This window comes from Monodelphis domestica, chromosome 4 (assembly GCF_027887165.1).
Source record: "Monodelphis domestica isolate mMonDom1 chromosome 4, mMonDom1.pri, whole genome shotgun sequence".
NCBI classification, from domain to species: domain Eukaryota; kingdom Metazoa; phylum Chordata; class Mammalia; order Didelphimorphia; family Didelphidae; genus Monodelphis; species Monodelphis domestica.
The window spans coordinates 238,396,298-238,415,703 of record NC_077230.1 but is presented as its reverse complement, the minus strand read 5'-3'; the positions used below and the strand labels follow the sequence as shown (position 1 = coordinate 238,415,703).

At 45.3% G+C, this 19,406-nt stretch overlaps 1 protein-coding gene across 5 annotated transcripts in view; it reads left to right on the top strand.

Moving 5' to 3' along the window:
- Positions 1-17,492, top strand: part of ZBTB16 (zinc finger and BTB domain containing 16) — a 274,688-nt gene extending 257,196 nt beyond the window's left edge. For all 5 annotated transcript variants that reach the window (XM_056794365.1, XM_007494765.3, XM_007494763.2 and 2 more), the window contains exons 6-7: positions 5,933-6,100; positions 11,061-17,492. In XM_056794365.1, coding sequence (XP_056650343.1) covers positions 5,933-6,100; positions 11,061-11,290 — 398 coding nt within the window. In that variant the 3' untranslated portion in view covers positions 11,291-17,492. The remainder of the gene's footprint in view (positions 1-5,932; positions 6,101-11,060) is intronic.
- Positions 17,493-19,406: the final 1,914 nt, after the last annotated feature.

The window sequence follows — 19,406 nt, the reverse complement described above, 5'->3', positions numbered from 1 at the left end:
CATCTGTTGGATATGTGTATGATGTGGATTATGTGTGCAAGAGAGACACACTGTGTCCACTCGTGTTTGTGTGGCTGGTGCTTGGCGTGGGGGAGGGAAAGGAAGGAGAGAGGAAGGGCAGAGACAAATCTGTGCCTTTGGTTGAATGGAGGCATGTGCCTGCTGACGACCTCTCAGCCTCTCAGGGGAATGACTCCCTGGAGTGGCTCGGACAGGAGTACCCGATAAATGCTTCCTAGTTGTGGCAGCCCCGAATTTCTTCTGCTGCCAGGCCTAGCTCTCCCATTCAATTAAATTCCATAAATATATATTAATGACCTACTATGGGTAGCTACTGAGAATAGGGAGACAAAGGTGAAACATTCTCTGCCCACCTCCTGGGCTCCCCTTCTAGTGGGAGGGGTAAAATCATGGTCTACCCTAAGTAAATATTGGAAGAGGGAGAAAAGGTTAATGTCTGAAGCGAGGGTGGGGGATCAGGATGATTTCTTAGAGGGGGCAGCACCTGAACTGGGTGTAGAAGGGAAGATGGGGGGCACGTAAAAGGCAGGGGGGCCCTGTGGACACGGGGGACGGTTCATGTGAATCCAGAGAGATGATGTGTGGGCCTCCATAGCTTATTTCAGCGGGGGATACAAGGATACTGTCCTGCTGCCTGCAGACATACTTGGCTTAAGCTCGTTTTTGTTTACCAAAGAAGATGGAGCTCACAATCTCTATCCCAATTTACAAGATGCTCTGGGGCAGGGAATGTAAGAGAATGTCAGATCAAAGAAATGAGCCAAGAGGCTTGAAACACAGACAAAGCCTCCATTAGAAACAAAGCTGTACTTAGAAATAGAAATTATACAATATTAGAAATTAATCATCTCGATGGGAAGTCGGTTGTTGTTTAGGCATTTTTTCAGTCACATGTGACTCTTTGTGATGATCCCATTCGAGGTTTTCTTGGAAAAGAGACTGGAATAGTTTGACATTTCTTTCTCCAGCTCATTTTATGGAAGAGGAAACTGAATCAGGGTGGGTTAAGTGACTTGCCCAGGGTCACACAGGCAGGAAATGTCTGAGACCAGATTTGAACTCAGAAAGAGGAGCCTTCCTGACCCAAGGCCTGGCTTTCTATCTACTGTGCCACCTAGCTGCCCATGAAATAAGTGGCCAGAGATGTCGAGTTCTGGATGACTAAGGGACACAATCGTTTTCATTTCTTAGCCTTTGCCATCCCCCTTAGCTTCATCACTGGGGAGTATTTGAGATGTCACACTCAGCTTCCATTCACATCTGCAAAGATTAGAGCTTACGGTTGGATCAATAAATGTGTATTTCTGGGATCCAGCAGTTTAGGTCAGGGACAGAAGTGGAGACCTAAGGCTGTGGGCATAAAGCTCCCCTTGTGATTACATAGGTCACAACTGCAGGTTGTGGGTACCCCTCTAGGTCCCCCTGGGTGGATGGAAGGGATCCTTGGCGTAGGTGGAGTCCTGATGTGTCCAAAGACTAGAAGCAGCCCACCCTCCCGTCTGTGCTCCCTTCTGAGCTCAGAGCATGGTGTTGTGGGGCTCAGGATTGGTTTTCGGTCTGCCTGTGCTCAGACACAATTGTGGGTGGAAGAGGACAGATCTCCCTTCCACACTTGCAGAGGCTCCCACCCCGGGGTTGGAGGCTGAGCCTAGCAGCTCCTGGTGTTCTGGGTGCTGGCTTCGGTTTTTATTCTCGGTCATCCTTCAGCTTTGGCAGACTCCGCACGAGGGCCCTAGGCTCTTGCCAGACAAAGGTTTGGGGAAGGAAAAGCCTTCATCCCACCTACTCTGAGAAACTTTGCAAGAGGAAGGGGGCTCAAAGGAAAGTCCTGCTGACTCTCCCTGCCTTAAAATGGCAATCCCCTGGTACCCACGAAAGCACCTGCAGGTAACTAGATACACAGGCATGGGCCCGTGTGCATGGACATGTCTCCTCACACGGACACACACACGTACGCACAATGCCTCATTAATATTCTGTTGTTCCCGGCCCATTTGCTGCTGGGGCTGTGTGTTTAGCGTCCGCAGCTGTGTTTGGTAGGTTAGTCCAGCCGAGCTCTTGGCATTGATGGATCCCTGATTCACACGGCTCATCATATAATAAACTCTCAGCTGTGCAGAAGGAAGGGGGTGGGAGGGAAGGGCCAGGGAAATGAAAGGGGTGGGGGCAGGGAGGATGGGGACTGGGACTGACCCTGCTAGTGAGACCATCAGGTAACGAGATCTAAGAGCAGGGGGTCACAGGTGCACTGTGCAGGCCAGAGGGGGCTCTAATTAGTCTCGTTTGTCCTGCACTTAATGTCAAGCTCATTAAGAAGGCTACGGAGTTAATCAACATACCACAAATTGGATTTTTAGTTCTGCAGCCAGTTTTGTGTACATTATGGAGACTCGGACACGATTAACTCCGGGAGAGAGGATTTCAGGCCAGGTGCTCTTGGTTCCTTGAAACTTCCCCCTCCCTCCTCTTCTCCACCCCAGTTTCTCTCTCTCTGTTTCTCCTCCTTCCTTCTTCTCCTGTGTCTCTTCTCCCTCCATATCCCCCACTCCCCAGGCACCTTCTTTTTTCTTCCCCTAGACTAAAGATTCCATATTTAAAGTCATTTGACATGCAATCCTGTTCACAATTGAATTCACTAAAATCCAAACAGATGCACAACTCAGACTTAACACCCCCCCACACACACACACACATACACACCTTCTTTTAAACTATCATGGCCTCCAGAGGAAAAATATATGAGTTGGCAGGTCCTTGCTGAGTGGCCTCGAATGACTTTTAATTACTGGCCTGATTGGGATTCTTCATGGTCCTTATTTAATTAATTTATTTATATCTTAATGAGGGTGCTGAATCCTTGATTAAAGCTCTAATGGTTGGAGATTCATGGAAGATGAGTTAGATTTAAGACAGCAGCATTCGTATAGCCACACATGCAGACACAGAAAGGCAATGTCACCCAGAAAAACATATATGTATTTATAGGCAATGTCTTTCTATGTGACACATATATGTATATGTACATAGACAGCCGGTGAGTGCCAGGGTATTAATTGGCCCAAACTCCCTTTAAATTTGAGGGAGTCGAGAGTACTTGTGACTAATTTAGCCCTAGCCAGGGAAGGGGTTATGGGGATATTTCACTGCCTTGGTCTGGGGTACTCAAGGGATTCATGAACTTGGATGGGAAAAAATTTACATATTTTTTTTTCTACTAACCTCTTGCTGAAACGGAGCATTTCCTTCAGTTTAAACAAAACAAACCAAAAACAAAAAAACAAACCCACAATTCTGAGAAGGGATCCACAGATTTCACCAGACTGTCCAAGGGGGTTTGTAACATACAAAATGGCTAAGAGCCCATGCCTAGACCTAGGTCAGCGCTTAAATCTACATTTGAAGGAATCACTTGGATGTCATTAACTTCCCTGGGGCCCTGCCTTCCCATCAGTTGCTACCTGCCCGGGGTCAAAGGGGGTATAGGAGGGATCTCTCTGCTCTCCCAGCCTCCCTTACTACTCCTGGATAAGAGTCTCCATTCCCTTCTCCTTCTCCAAGTCCTCCGTGTTCTTTTCATGACGTCTCCCACAAACCAGAGACAACGTGAGAATGAGCAAGCTTCAGCATCCACTCCCCAGAGAGCTGTAAAAACCCTTTCGAATCATCAGAAGGGATGAGGATTTATGTGGACATGGAAATCCTAATTTGGGAGGGGAGGTTTGGTTAGAGGCCTGAGGTAGCAGAGTGGGGAGGGAAACATTTGAGAGGGAAAGAGAGTAAAATATCATTTTAAAGAGGAAGTAAAGGCGCAGGCATGTGAGTCTATAACGAGAAGGACAATTTATGCCCAGGCACGAGTGCAGTTTGACATGGGAATAATGAAAAAACGTAGGTCATTGTGGATGACTTAAACCTTCAGCAGCTGAAGAAAATGTATGAAATGCAGAGGACATTACACGGTTGGCAGCCCCGCACATCTGCAGAGGGACAAGTGAAATACAGAGGGCCATTCTTTACCATAAACTGTGGTTGTTGGAGATGCAGCCCAGAGAAATTGTAATTACAGTGACAAGACGAATCAGCGATATTTAAATATTCATGAACAAAGTCTGGGGTGATCAATCTATCTTTATTGTCCGCTCCTTCACTCCCGTAATAAGTAAGTAGCTGGAATTCTCACCTTTCATCCTGCGAGGGCCCTATCAGTGGAACAAAATCCCAAGTTTGTTAAGACCCTAGACCCGCTCTTCTGACCAGCTAGGGTACCAAAGAGGGTCAAGTGGTAGAGGAGATGAGAATGGTGCTGACAGGATTGGTGAGGAGACTACACTTGCATGAAAATAATTTTTAAGCACCTGTTACACAGAATTTAAAAAATAAAAAGAAATATTCCCTGCCCTCAAAATCTTCCATTCTTTTAAGAAATTACACTGTATACAGGTAATTTGAGGGTTGAAAAGATATTAATTGGGGCAGTCATGGTCTGTTGTGGGAGGTGGCACCTTAAATAAAGTTTGAAAGAAGCTAAAATTCCTAGAGGTGGAGGTGAGCAAGGAGCACCTGTCAGTGACTGTGGACAAATACTTGGGGCCAAGAAATGGAATGTTGAGTTTGGGGAACAGCTTAGTAGGTCAAAGTGTAGATCATAAGTAAAAAATGATTTGAAAGCCTGGAAAACTAGGTTGCAACTAAATTATGGAGAGCTTTCAATCCCAAGACAAGGTATTTGAATTCTTGGACTGAAGAGGTATCTCATGAGATTGAGGGCAGTAATGGGCTGGCGAATCTTTCACCCAGAACTCATAACCTAAGCTATCTCATCAGCTTGGGGGAATAGATAAATTAGATAATAGCTATCATTTATCTGGTATTTAATGTTTTACACAACTCTTTGAGAGAGGGAACCCCATGTTACCGATGAGGAAACCAAGACTTAGAAAATATAGTGACTTGTCTGTGGCGACCCAGCAGAATTTGAACTCAAGGCTGCCTCGAACTGGGTCTTGTACCTTTATTCACTGAGCTACCTAGCTAAAGGGACAAAGGACTTAAGGAAAGGTAGCATCATGAAGTAGGGACACACTGGCATGGAGTTGCACAGTTCTGGTAAAAATCTCAGCTCTGACTTTATTAATACAGGCAAGTCACTTAATTTCCATAAGCCTCAGTTTCCTCATTTGTAAAATGGGAATAATTCACTGACTGCTTCTAGAACAGTGCTTTATACATTTAAAAGCTCAATAGAAATGTTGATATTATATTACTATGTCATGTTTATGTTTGCTATTATGTAGATAACAGGAGCATGAATTTATTATTAAAAATTATTCTCCATGGGAACCAGAGCTACCCCTCTCTAAAAGTCTCTATTCTGGTTACCTTTTGGACCCGTCTCATTTTTCCTTCATATAGCCTTCCAGGGACTCTGGGAAGGAAGTACATTCTGTAGTAAATAAAGTACAGGTGAAATACTCATGGGCATGTCCCAGAGAGAAAGTATGAACTGGGTCCATGTAAACAGAGATGGCACCTTAAGTATTCTTGGACAGTTGACAGTAATAAGCTATCTTCTTCCTTCTGCCCTTCTTCCTCCCTGTCTACAGTTCCTATTGTCCCCAAAGGATCAGATAAGAAAATGTTGCTGTTGTAGCTCAGTTAGGTGGCACAGTGGATGAAGTGCCAGATCCAGAGCCTGGAAGACCCGAGTTCAAATATGACCTCAGACACTTTCTAGCTGTGTGACCTTGGACAAGCCACTTAACCCTGTTTGTTTCCATTTCCTTGTCTGTAAAATGAGCAGGAGAAGGAAAGGGCAAACCACTCCGGGATCTTTGCCAAGAAAACTCCAAATGGGACCACAGAGTCAGACACAACTGAAGCAACTAAACAACAACCCTTTGTGCCCCTACAGGTGACCACCCATACGAATGCGAGTTCTGTGGCAGCTGTTTCCGGGATGAGAGTACGCTCAAGAGCCATAAGCGTATCCACACAGGGGAAAAACCCTATGAGTGCAACGGCTGTGGAAAGAAGTTTAGCCTCAAGCACCAGTTGGAGACCCACTATAGGGTGCATACAGGTACTGAGGGTCATCCCCTTGGGAGGGGAGATAGGGAGGTTGGGGAGGAGAGATGCGGGGGTCTGGGGCCCCAAGTTTGGGTGGTAATGATTGGTAGGTAATAGAAATTCAATAAGTTGAGGCTAGACAAAAGGTCTTGGTTAAGACTGGATTGAAATTATAGACATTCTTTCAAGGAAAGTACATTTTAATGGCAGAGACAACATTCAAACAACTATGTACAAAAAGGAACTGGAGATAATCTCAGAGGGAAGACACTAGGATTAAGGAGGACCTAATAAATATATTTTTTTTAACCCTCACCTTCCATCTTAGAATCAATACTATGTACTGGGATTCCAAGGCAGAAGAGCAGTAAAGACTAGGCAATGAGGGTTACATGATTTGCCCAGAGTCACCCAGCTAAGAAGTATCTGAGGCCAGTTTTGAACCCCTGACCTCCCGTGTCTAGACCTGACTCTCAGTCCATTGAGCTACCCAGCCACCCCAGTAATTTTTTTAAAAAGAGGACCAGGAAAAACTTCTTAAAGAAGGAAGGATCTGAGTCTTGAAGGAAGCCAGAGAAGCCAAGAGGCAGAGATAAGGAGAAAGAGTACCAAATATGGGGATTAGCAGTAAAAATGCCCCATTTGAGAGATGGAGTGTCCTATACAAGGAACAAAGAGGCCAGTGTCACTGGATCTTAGAAGATGGGGAGGGGAGTGAGTTCATGGAGACTAGAAAAATAGAAAAAGACCAGGTTATGAAGGGGTTAAAAGATAATTTCAGGATTTTATATTTGGCCCCAGAAGTGATAGGGAGTCACTGGAGCTTATTGAATAAAGGGTAGACATAGTAATAGCATGGCCAGACTTATGCCTTAGAGAGAGGATGTTCATTTTGATACCTGAGTGGAAGATAGGCCAGAATAGAGAGAGAAATGATACAGAGAGACTAATAGGCAGTCTATTGGAATAGTCCAGATGTGAGATGCTGAAGGCTATGCTCTGTGGTGGTGCCAGTGTCAGAACAGAGAAGGGGAAACTTATAAGAGATGTGAAAGCATCAGCAGGACTTGGCAATCGATTTGGATGTGGTGTATGAGACAAAGTGAACAGCCAATGATTGCTAGAGAACTTGAATGATTGGGAGGACGATGATGCCTTCAGCTGAGAAGGTAGGAAGTGAAAGTTTGTAGGAAAAGATAAGTTCATTTTGGATGTGATGAGTTTGATCCAATAGGCAATTGGAGATGCGAGATTAGAAATCAGGATAGAGGTTAGAGCTATTTAAACTGATCTGAGAATCATCTGCCAAGAAATGATCATTGATCAATGGAAGTCCGGAGAAGAGGAGCCAGCACCGTGCACAATGTGAATGAAGATCCTGTAAAGGAGACTGTGAATAAGCAATTAGATAAGTAGCAGGAGGACTAGGAGAAGGCAGTGTCATAAAAATCTAAAGGGAAAAGAGTATCAAGGAGAAGAGGATGATCCTCAGTGTCTCAAGCTACAGAGAGGTCAAGAAGGATGGAGGTTGAGAAAAGGCCATTAAATTTAGCAATGAAGAGATCCCTGGTCATTTTGGAGAAAGCATCTTTAGTTGAATGATTAAGTTAGAAGCTGAATTGCAGAGAGTTAAGAGATTAAGAAGAAAGGAACTGGAAACCCCTTGAGAAAATATCCTTCTGAAGGAGTTAATTCAGTTATAAAAGAGAGGAGAGATGTACAATCACAGTGGGGGTGGGTAAATAGTGAGGGGTTTTTGAGTATGAAGGAGACATGGATGTATTTGTAGGCAACAAGAGAGCAGCCAGTAGATAGGGAGAGATTGAAGATGAGTGACAGTTGAGATGATTAGTGGGGGGGGAATCTGCTAAAGAAGACAGGATGGAATGGAAACATTTGCCTTGGCAAAGAAGGGCCACTTCTTCATGTAAGACAGAGGTGAAGGAGGAGATAGTAGCAGAAGGCATCTAAGTGATGTGTGTTTGTAGGAGGGTAGAAGAGGGAGTTCTCAGCTAATGGCTCCATTTTTTAAAGTGAAACATGAGACAAAGTTCTTAGCTGAGAGAATGGAGGAAAGGGAGCATTAGAGGGCTTGAGGGAGGGACAAAAAGATTCAGAAAGCCACTGAGGCTAAATGTCCCAGATCACAGGTGTGACCTACCTCTTCTCTCTGCTCTGTGAGAGTTTGTGATTTGGGGGAGGGTATTATTCTATTCTGCTTGATAGTATATAATGATCTTGCCAGCCACTCTTGCCTTGAATACTTCTTTCTCTGACCTTTGAGTACAATGAATGAGATAGTGAATTTATTAGGGAATTTGAAAAGGATTGTCTTGCCACAGTGAGGACCTATCTGAGATGATGTAACAAATTTTGTAGTAAATGAGTCAGTAGAGTTTCCTGACTTTCTCTAGTTTTATTTGGCACCCTATGAATAAATAGGAATAAAAACAGTGGATGGTGGGTGTAATCTAAGACTGGGGCTTGGTATGTAAGATAGATGATATGAAGGGGCAAGGGACCTTTAAGTAGAAGATAGAGCAGAATAGAACTCATTCTTCACAGGTTCAAGATAGAAAAGGGAAGAGAGTGCAGCTAATGCAAGGGTGATGGTCTAGAACTGCATTGGTGAAGTGTTGGCACAAGTGCCCAGCTGGCACTCAGGTTGCTGCTCCATTCTCCATCTTCTCAGTCCCTGAGGACATTTTTTACATGCCCTGCCCCCTGTCCAGATTCCCGAAGCAAGCACTTTCTCCCTCCTCAGAGCTTGAATTTGCCTTCTGGACACTTGAATTCTAAAACCTTGACCAAAGTTGGTCTAGAAAATAACTTAGAGGAGGAGAAATTGAAAGTCACTGAGAAAATGAAGAACAAATTTAGGAGATATAAACAGAGGAAAAGATGAAAGGATAAAAAATTATCAGATAAAAGAATTTCCTAATTCATGAATGTTAAAGTGGAAGACTTAAGGGTGATGGCAAGAGTGAGGATAGGACCACTTTTATGTGTAATTTAGGTGGGATGGTGGAATGGGTCACAGGAAGTGAGTAAATTAAGGGAAAGGGATGTTTGTGTGTTTGAGGAATTGTGTCTATACATATTTAACATATAGATTTGTATCAATCAATCTGTTGAAGTGTCTTATAAAGACAGGAGTTGGGGAAGAGAGGACTGTGAATTTGGCATGGAATTTATTGAGGAAAAAGGTTGAGTGTCCTGGGGATCAGTAGATAACAGCTACTAGAGTCTTGGTTGGGTGACATATGAATTGAACGAATGTCAAAGGAAGAGGTTAATGAGTGATGCTGGTAAAGTGAGACCCTGGAAATTGGGAGCAGGAAGAACAGGACAAGGAATATTCTGACTCCTCTGACAACCAATGAATTGGGAGGGGCAGATTAAAGAGTGAAATGCAAGTGTTAGAAGGGTTAACCAGTGGTTCCATGTCATCGGGAAGGAGCCAGGTCTCAGCAAATGCAAAAAGATGGGAGAAGTGATGAAGGTCTAAAATGAAAGCAAGCTTTTTACTTATGAAGGAGGTATTCCAGGGAGCACAATGGAATTGGTGGATAGATCTAGAGTGAGTCTTGGCAGGAGGGGGGCCCTCTTGAGAGAGATGCAAGAAAGGAGAGTTCAGGTGAGCAGTGGAAGGTTTATACAGTGAATAGTTAAGATGAATTAAGGCTGAACTGAATACTAGTTTGAAGGTTAGCCTGAGGATTGAGTTTAGGTCTGAGGTTCAGGGGTCAAGATGGATGAGTTTGACTAAGCCTAAGATAATCAAAGGTTAGGTTGAGGACAGGACATATTGAGATAAAAATAAGCATTGTTTTGTACAGGAAGGTCAGCAGTTTTTGTTTTGGAATGAAGAGAAGCAGTCCATATTTCATCAGGAAGATTGGAGGGAGGTTGAATTAAATTTTTTTTAAAAATTCTTCCTTCCAGAGATAAGAAGCATTACAGCCATGTCAGCTAGAAAGTCTTTGTCATCTCTTCTCTCTGAACAGGAGAGACCTTTTATCTGTCATAGGAACTGGAAGGGCTGACTAGTCCAGAGGCAGAGAGTGTGATTCAGTGACCTCTGGATGGTTCTGTTGGCTTTCGGGAGTCCATTTGTCTATGGAAAGATTCAGAAAGATAGGAGAAAGCCTTGTCCACAGCTCAAATCTCCTGTTTATTTTCTTTTAGAGCTCTAAGCAGGCAGAGCCTAATACTTGGAGAGGATGATAGGAAATCCTCATTGCTGGTGCCCACGGCAACCCAAAGGCCAACAGAGTCCCAAGGCTCCTACAGCCCTTTGCTCAAGATGTGGCTTGGGTTGGCAGATCATTAAATGCATTGGCGGTAACTATTGTAAATAGCAGATCGATAGTTAGATCACTTTGGCTGTTCATTACTTCATTATTTGTGGGTCCTCTGCACAGAGTGAGTATCAATATCCAGACAGCTGGCCAGTTAATTACTGTATTGAAGCAAGTTTCCCTCTGATCCCCAGCTCAGCTCCAGAGGACTGTAGCAGAGGAGAGGAACAGGGGAATTTGGATAGGGCTTAACATTGTCCAGGTGGGTCCCTTTCCTCTATGTCTCCTGGATGACCAGTATCAGGGTCTCCCGGACTTCAGATAACTCTGAAGGAAAGCTGCTGAATCTGCTAGGGTCTAAACAGGTTGAATAGCCATGATCTTCATCCTCTTCGTTCTCCCGCTCCTCCATCTCTTCCTTTAGAGTATCCCCTTCCTCAACCCTACCTCACCCCATCTTTTGGCCTGGGAAGTCTTTTAATCTAGGGAGTGGGACCCCTAGGTCCTTCCCTCCTTCCCTAGTGCCTTTCTTGATTTCCACCTCCCTTCAGTGGGAAGGAAGGAAGAGAAGACACCTCTACTGTGGAGGGAGGTTTCTGAAAAACTGTAGAGTGGAAGGTAGGGACAGAGTCTCTTGGAGCATCTGATCCATGTCCCTCTGTCCCCTCCCAGGTGAGAAGCCCTTTGAGTGCAAGCTCTGTCACCAGCGTTCCCGGGACTACTCAGCTATGATTAAACACCTGAGAACACACAATGGAGCCTCCCCCTACCAGTGTACCATCTGCACCGAATACTGCCCCAGCCTCTCATCCATGCAGAAGCACATGAAGGGCCACAAGCCTGAGGAGATCCCACCTGACTGGAGGATTGAGAAGACTTACCTCTACCTGTGTTATGTGTGAAAGGGGCTGCCGGGGAGGAGGAAGAGGAGGAAATGGAAGGTTTTAAGAGAGAGAGAGAGAGAGAGATGAAATCATTGAAGGACTACACACACACACACACACACACACACACACACACACACACACACACACACACACACACACACGAGGGAAAGAAGAAAAAGAGGACTGGGTTTATGACTATATTTGACCTTGATGTCTATACAAGATTCTCTCTTGGGGCTCATGCCAGGGGGCTAGACGCCCCAGGTCACCGGTGTGGCCCACTCTGGGACAGTCTAAGTACTTTTCATGGGGGGCAGGGTGTGTGTTTTATTCTGCTTTGTTGGTGTTTTTGTGTTCTTCCCTGTCACCCTTGCCTTGAATCCTTCTTCCTTTGACCAGGAGCCAAGTTTAGTGGGAGTGGGATACATCTGAACAGAGCTAGGCAGGCTTATTGATCTCTACATAACCACTGTCTTAACTCCCCTCAGACAGCGGTTGCTGGGTGGGAGGCTTCAAATCTGGAGTTGGGGGTGTCAGGGGAGACAGTATAGATGGATTTTGTCATCTGCTGTAAAATAACAATGCTAGTTGGCTAGGGTCCTGCCGCTTCCCCCAGGCAACACATATTCATTCTCTCTCTCTCTCTCTCTCTCTCTCTCTCTCTCTCTCTCTCTCTCTCTCTCTCTCTCTCTCTCTCTCTCTCTCCTCTCTCCTCTCTCCTCTCTCCTCTCTCCTCTCTCCTCTCTTCTCTGTCTCTGTCTCTCTCTCTCTCTCTGTCTCTCTCTCCTGCTCTCTTCTTTCTCTCCCTATATTTAGTAGTCCTTTATTTTTGATAGGAACTTGTCTCCTACCTTCTGGCCCACACTGCCATGTCCAGGTTCCAGTACCCAAAGCCTCTAGAAGACCCCTTATATACCAAGACTTCCATTGGTAAAATGGCACCCTTTCTATCCAGTGCTCTTTTAGGAACAATTGTCTCTGACATAGAGTTCAGGCCTTTCCCCACTCACTTCTCCACTTTGCTTCCTAAGAGCAAAAAATAAAACATCAGGCTACTCCAACCCCAATCTGCCATCACTTTAGCCCCTTGCCTCTAGAAAAGGGGGTGCAGGGGAGAAGGAAACAAGACACACAAAATCTTACAACCAGTTTTTATTGGGGAAGGGACACACAGCCCTGTTGAAGAACAAATATTAAGCACCTATTATGTGCAAGGCACAGTACTAGGCGCTAGATATAACAAAGATAGAGACAATGATCCCTGCCTTCAAGGAGCTTACAGTCTATACAGAAAGGGAAATATTTAGTGGACATCCCTACTCCATCCCTAAGCCTAAGGAGTCTCCACACCTGGAGGAGGAGGATAGTGGGTGGGTCTTGTGGTCTCCTAGATTTGCAGGAAGACAGAGGAACAGCTCTCTAGGCATCTGTGGGAGCAGTTCCCAAGATCCACCAGGAAGGACAATACTGGGGTACAAAAGCCCTGGCCCCTCATTGTTAGATGATCCTGGTCTGCTTCCCCTACCTGCTGCACCCCCAAATCTGCCAAGGAATAGAAGAGGAGGCTTTTTAGTCTCAAGTTGCATTTTGCTTCTTTTCATGGCCCCCTGCCCCCATTCTCTTTCTCTCTGCGTTTAGCACATTGTACTTGAATTACCTCAGTTTTTTGTGACCTCATGAGCTTTCCCCCCATGTATGTGTGGATTTGTTTTTATTGTGTGTGTGTGTTTTGTTTTTTTTTTTAGGGGCAGAAGGTGGTCTTTTTTCTTGTGTAAAGCTGTAATTATTTTTACAAACTTTGGCTGCGGATCTTCCATCTCCATAGCACCTACAACTTATCTCCTGCCCACCTTCCCCCCACCCCCAAGCCCCTGAAGGGGCCAAGGGATGCAATGCTCAGGATGGGAGAGTAAAGGCCTATTAACATCAGGAGAGAGTGGGAGGACTCACATGGGAGTCTCTGGGGGTTTAAAATAGTCAACTCACCTACCGGCCTGGCCTTTATGAGAATGGCAGAGCTTCCAGATGGTGAAACTGGGCCACCTGCAAGACCCATCCACTTAAATCATGCCCCAGACTCTCTTATAAAAGCCCATCTTTCCACTACTTCAACTCATTCAGGCTTCCAGGTCTGAATTATTCGGATTATTGTAGCTGTGTAGACACAGCCTCATGTGTGCATTATCATTACCAAAATTGGTATTTTTTTTCTGGGCCAGTCTGGTGGGAGACTTAGATTTTGTTTTGGGGGGTTTGGTTTTGTTTCTTTTGTTTTTGGTTGGGGGAGGGATTTTTTTTCTGAAAGCTACCTCTTATGTTTGTTCAATTCTTTCTGCTCCTTTCCCCATCTTCCCCATCTTGTTCTGCTTTCCTCACTCTCCCCCAATTTTGAAAGCACATTGGCAATATTTGTGTTTGCTTTGGGATGAGCTGCTGTTTCATCTCAGGCTTTATTTGCAATGGTTGTGTGTGTGTGTGTATGTGTGTGTGTGCACGTGTGTATGCACGCGTTTGTGTGTTATGTGTCTTTCTCTGGGAAAGTTGTGGCTGCATTTTATCTATGTTTTAAAGTGATTTTTAAGGAAGATGTATGTGACGGGGAGGATCATGAAGAATAAAGGGAAGTTGGAGGGATGGAGTGCTGCTGTGATCCCCCCATCCCCCCTGCCTTTATCCCTCCTACCACCCCATTCAACCTCGTCCACCAAATCTGAAGGCCTTAAAAACTAGGGGGACAGGATTTGGAGGGTGGGGAGGAGTAATCACATGATAATACCAGTGGTCAGGGGCAGGGAGTAGAGACCAAGGGAGGATGATGTTTTGTAGTTATTTTAAGATTTAGTGTTTTCGGAAGGAAAAATAAAAGAAGTTAAACTTGAAAAATGTGACTAGGACAGATGTTTGTTTATAATGTGAAAAGAGAGTGGTATCATTTTGGGGAGGGGCAGATAAATTTATAATGCACTAAAAGTTCCTCACCCCGGACCCCTCCCCTCTCCCTGGGAAGGGGGGGTACTAACTAGCCACTTGGTCTTACAGATCCCAGAAATGAAGATTAAAAAAAAAAGATATCAGTTTTGTAGAGAAACATTCAATCTATTCCGTAAGATTAGCCTACTTTCCTCCTCTCCCCCCACCCCCAATATCTCTAAACCCTCCCCATTCAACCTGGGTACCCCCTTCCCAGTTCATAAAAGCTGAGAGGGTTGAGTTGATATTTACAAAGTGTAATATTTTTGTAATATTTGTTAATTCCTTTGTCAGTTCTCATAGAACCCTGCCCTTTCCTTTTGCAATGTGAATGGGGAAAAAGAAGAAAAAAAATACCTGAATGTGTGTGCGTGCTGCTGAATGTGGGTGCTTTTTGTGTGTGCAGTTGTGTCTTGAAATCATGCAGTATTGTAGTAATTTGGTGTTGCAGAATTGGATGGTACTAAATCAGAGCCAGCTGCCTCCCTGATGCCCCCAGGGCTCTGCAAATTCTGAGGGTTAGCCAGAAAGGGGTCAGAGTGAGCTGTGGGGTTTCACAAACATGATTGCATAGGCCTGGCACTATATTCACCACCCATGTAAACCCAGGCACAACTGGAGCTTGGAGGACAGTAGAATCTATTTCCTAAGTGTCCTATTCTCTCCCATTACCCTACAACTAAAAGGAAAAAAAAGAGATCTGAATTTGCCACTGCCTGGTTAGCTTTGAAGGTGGAATGTAGGAGAAGCAGTAAGAAATCACCAACTTCCCATCTGTTTGTAGAACTAAAAGGACACAAACCTGGGCCTTTGAATTTCATAAGAGTGGAGGAGAATTTAGGGCTAGGATGGGGAAGAGAGTCTTGTCTCTCTTGCCATTCAGTTCTCAAGAGTTTTATTTTCTTTTTCCCACTAGTGCCCTCCCTCCCTTCCTCCTCTTTCTCCAGCTCTCCACCCTTTCTATCCTCTCTTTCTCTCCCCCTACTTCCCTCCCTCCATCCTTCCCTCTCTTTCCCTCTCCTCCTTCCCTCCCTCCTTCTTTCTCTTTTCTTCTCGTTCTCCTTCCTGCTCCCTACTCCACTCAACTTTGGTATTGCTGACAGCCAGCCCCTGCTGGCTACTGCCTTACGCGTTGTAGTGAAGCTTTTCCAGTCAGAAAGCCAGAAAAGTTGTGAAAGAGTTCCCTCTAGCCTCACAGACTGTGATTCTCTTGATTCTCCTCAGTTACTTGTGGCATTCCCCTCACATTCATGTGCTGCCTTTCCATTTGCTCCCTTAATCATTTGAAGCATTAATATCCTATGTACATATAGGATAGACATATATAAAATATATCTGTATCTAACTATATGTGTACATACATATAGATATCTATATATATGGAGAGAGAGATAAAAAAAGTCAAACCCCTGCTGCTTTGTGTCGCCAAGGATGTGGTAGTAAAAGTGGGGAAATAATTGTTGGGTAGCAAGGGGGCACAGTGGACTCCATGATTCAGTACAATCCAAGGATGTAACATAGGCTTGTTTAATCTTTGTGCCTGAACAGTTTTTTTTCAATGTTTAGAAGAAAAGAAAAAAAAACTGCTGCAATTCCTCACAAGTGTATGGTACCTTTCTAGAACCCATTGATTGGTACAACCAGCTGCAGGGATGTCCCAGGAGAGGGGAGGAGGACCATGGGCTTGCTCCCTGTTTAGGGAGTGAGAAGTGGCCTTTGTTGAGCTCTATCCTTGGGAAGATTGGAACCATGTTATAAAGCCCTGATGTAGGAGGATCCAAAGGAACCAGGATGTGAGTGATCTGGGACAAAAAAAATTTTTTTTAAACAAATAATTTTAGAAAAAGACCAAACTGTGCCCCAGAGGGAAAAGGTGTCAGATCAGTTGGGAATGTTGGGGTCTATTTTCCCTGACCGATTTTTGTCTCCCCAACTCCCTACTTCCTCCTTTCCTCCCTCCCTCCTGGACCTTCTACTGCCCTGAAGCTTCCAGGCACAGGGTGCCCAGTGGCAGAAGGGAGGCACTTATATCTGGATATTTCAGGAGAAAAAAACAACAAACAACACGCAAGGACAAACTCTGCTTTGGTGTGAATGGTGGTGGTGAAGAAATCTTGAGCGAGCCAGAAGAGGGGGATAGAAGGAGAAACTGGAAGGTGGGATGACGGGTAAGGGGGCAGGAAGAGAATGGCTAATAGGCCAGCTAGCATGACACTGCCTCCCTCCCAGGCCACCCTGGGCCATCCCACTGTGCAGACAGGGTACCAACCTCTTGGTGTCTATCATAGTGTTTGTTCACATAGTGTTATGCATGATCTTTTTAAGGTTAAGAATCCATGGTGGAACACCATGGAATCCTACCCATATATATATATATAAATATAAATATATATGTAAATTATAGCACTGAGGGCCGCCGCCCTGCTGGACCAAGCAAAACTAAGCCTTTTGGTTTGGGTGTTTTTTGTTTTGTTCTGTTTTCATTTTGTTGGGGTTTTTTTTGTTTTCGTTTTCATGGCTTGTCTTATGTCGCGACAGCACAAGTGCCAGTCCGATTGCTCTGTATTACAAAATAGTGTTTTAATTAATTGATGTTCTAGTTAATGTCTACCTCAGCACCTCCTCTTAGCCTAATTTTAGGAGGTTGCCCAATTTTGTTTCTTCAATTTTACTGGTTCCTTTTTTTTGTACAAATCTGTCTTTCTCACCTCCCCTCTTTCTCCTCTTACCTCCTTTCCCTTCTCTATCTCCCTCCTTCCTTCCTCCCCTTCCTCCCTTCCTTCCCTCCCTCCCTTCCTTCCCTTCTTCTCACCTGCCGCCTGCGTGCACCCCACCCCCCCACCCCCGCAGTCAGTCGTGTTTGCCAGTCCTCTCTGTCCTAGTACAGAAGCAGTTCGCGCTCGAAGTTGTGCGGTCCGGGTTGCAGCTTTCCGCATCTGCCTTCGTTCCGTGTAGATTGACGCGTTTCTTTGTAACTTCAGTGTTTCTGACAAGAGAAAAAAAAAGAAAAAAGAAAAAAATGAATTTACTGCTGCAGGTTTTTTTCTCTCTCCATGTGTCACTAAGTGAAGTTTGTGCCTTCTATAGCAAAGAGAATATTTTTTACATCCTACTAACAGTAGATTTTTTTGTAGTGAACATTTTTTGTATTTTTATTTATAAGTCTCATAAGAAAAATAGCAATGTTCAGTTGTATACCTTGAATCTGCAGTTAGAAAAAGAATAAAGTTAATTCAGTTGTCTCTGGCTGGGCTGTCACTTTTTAAAAATTCTCTTTAAAAAAAAAAACAACTTTAGCCTTTTTTTTTTAGTTTGTAAAGGAGGAACTAGCAGGGCCTCAATCCCTTGCTGGGATGTAATGGGGGTTGGGAAGGGAGACCTGAGCTAATTCATCTTCAAACTTAAGGCTTGAAGTGTTCTGAGTGTTTTTTTCCTAGTAACAAACCTGGTAGCAGTAAGCTTCCATTTTATTAAAGAGCTCTGCTACTACTGAACCAAAGGCAAAAGATAGATAATAAACTTGGGGAGTAGGTGGCTATTTGTGGGGTGACTGAGGATTTGATGGGGGATGGGGAGTGAAGAACTTAAGATAACAGCAGCCTTAACCAGGCAAATCAAGCAGCAGGACCTCAAGTCTAGCCTCATCATTACTCAACATGAAAGATTTCCAGAAAGATCAATGGATATGGTTTCCTGGCTTTCCAGGGTAACGGGGGTCCAGGCAAAGGCGAATTCCCAAGTTCTCCCTCCTCTTCCCATCCTGTTCCATGCTTGCAGATATATCCCATACCCCCCCCCCCCCTCCACTCTAGCAACTAAATCCCTGTCCTACGTTGTTAGAGTCCTTCCTTACCTGAAAGCCACAGTCCAGATCCAACTAATTCCCTGCCTGCCCACTGGTTGGGGGGAATTACTCTCCCCCAAGCCAGAAAGATGGGCATCCCTCCTGTCCGGAGTTGCTCCATAGAACAAGACTCCCTGGGCTCTCGCTTTCCTTTTCCCTGAAGTTTAGACAATCCTAACCAGTCTGGGCTGCTAATGTTGGGGGGAGCCAACCCTTTCGTCTCCGTGGTGTTGGGGACTAGGATTCCCATCTATTGCGGAGGGATTTCATCATGTCTTCCTGCCGGTCTGTTCTGGCTCAGGGACATGATTTGCTCTCTGTAATCAGAATTGGTTTTATATACAAGTTCAGTTTTGCTGGACTTCTTCCCACGTGCCCACTTCTGGAGTAACACCGGTAAAATGTATTTTAAAAGTCTGGGTTGGGGCAAGAAAGAAGTGGCCTCCCCACCCCCAGCTCCTCCTATGGGTTGTTCTGGGTCACCTGAAAACATTTCCTTGGGGGGGGGGGAGTCCTCCCTTTCTTCTCCAGGGAAGACTGGTGGTTTTCTGCCCTCCCCCACTTTCCATGGGCGCCATCTACATGGAGACGGCCCCGAGTTCCACAGGTTCGTCCTCTGGTGGGGATGCGGGTACCATTCACTCCTGCCCAAGACTTTACCCCGAGCTTCCAGAAACTGATTCAGGAGCCCACTAGGACGATCCCAGATGGGGAAGCTCGGGCCTAGGAAGGAGGACGGCAATGCCGACACACTCGTGTAAGACCATCTCCTTTTCCGTGTTGTTTTCCCCTCGGAATCTCGGGGACATTTCTCGGCTGTGCCTCCTTCCATGGATGTTTCTCAGTGTTTCTGTCTCTGTTAGGCTCTCACCTTGGGGGGAAAAATCCTGTATCCCTCCAAGATGTGGTCGTCATTCCTTTAACAGTGACCTCCTCTCCTGCCCCCTGCCCCCCTCCTGCGGGCCAGTGCCGCCCCTCCCCCAGCCTCTCCCTCCTGCCTCAGCTTTCTCTTGACAGATGGGAGGGCAGCGAGCTCTCCCTCTTTAAAACAACATTTAATCGCCGTTTTCTGTTGGAGGACATCAAAGCCAGGGCTTAGGCGCTGCGCTGGGGTCCAAGGCGGCCGCTCAGGGCCCGGGGGGAGAGGAGGGGAGTGAATAGGGGCCGGCCTGAATGGGCTTTGTGTGACCGCTGGGGTCTCCCGGCTTTACATGCTCTTTGACCCAGATATGATCTCATGGAGAGAAAGGGGCCCCGGCCTGGCGAGCCTGAGAACACTTTGTGGCCTGCCTCACTCAATCCCTCACCCCCTGTGCG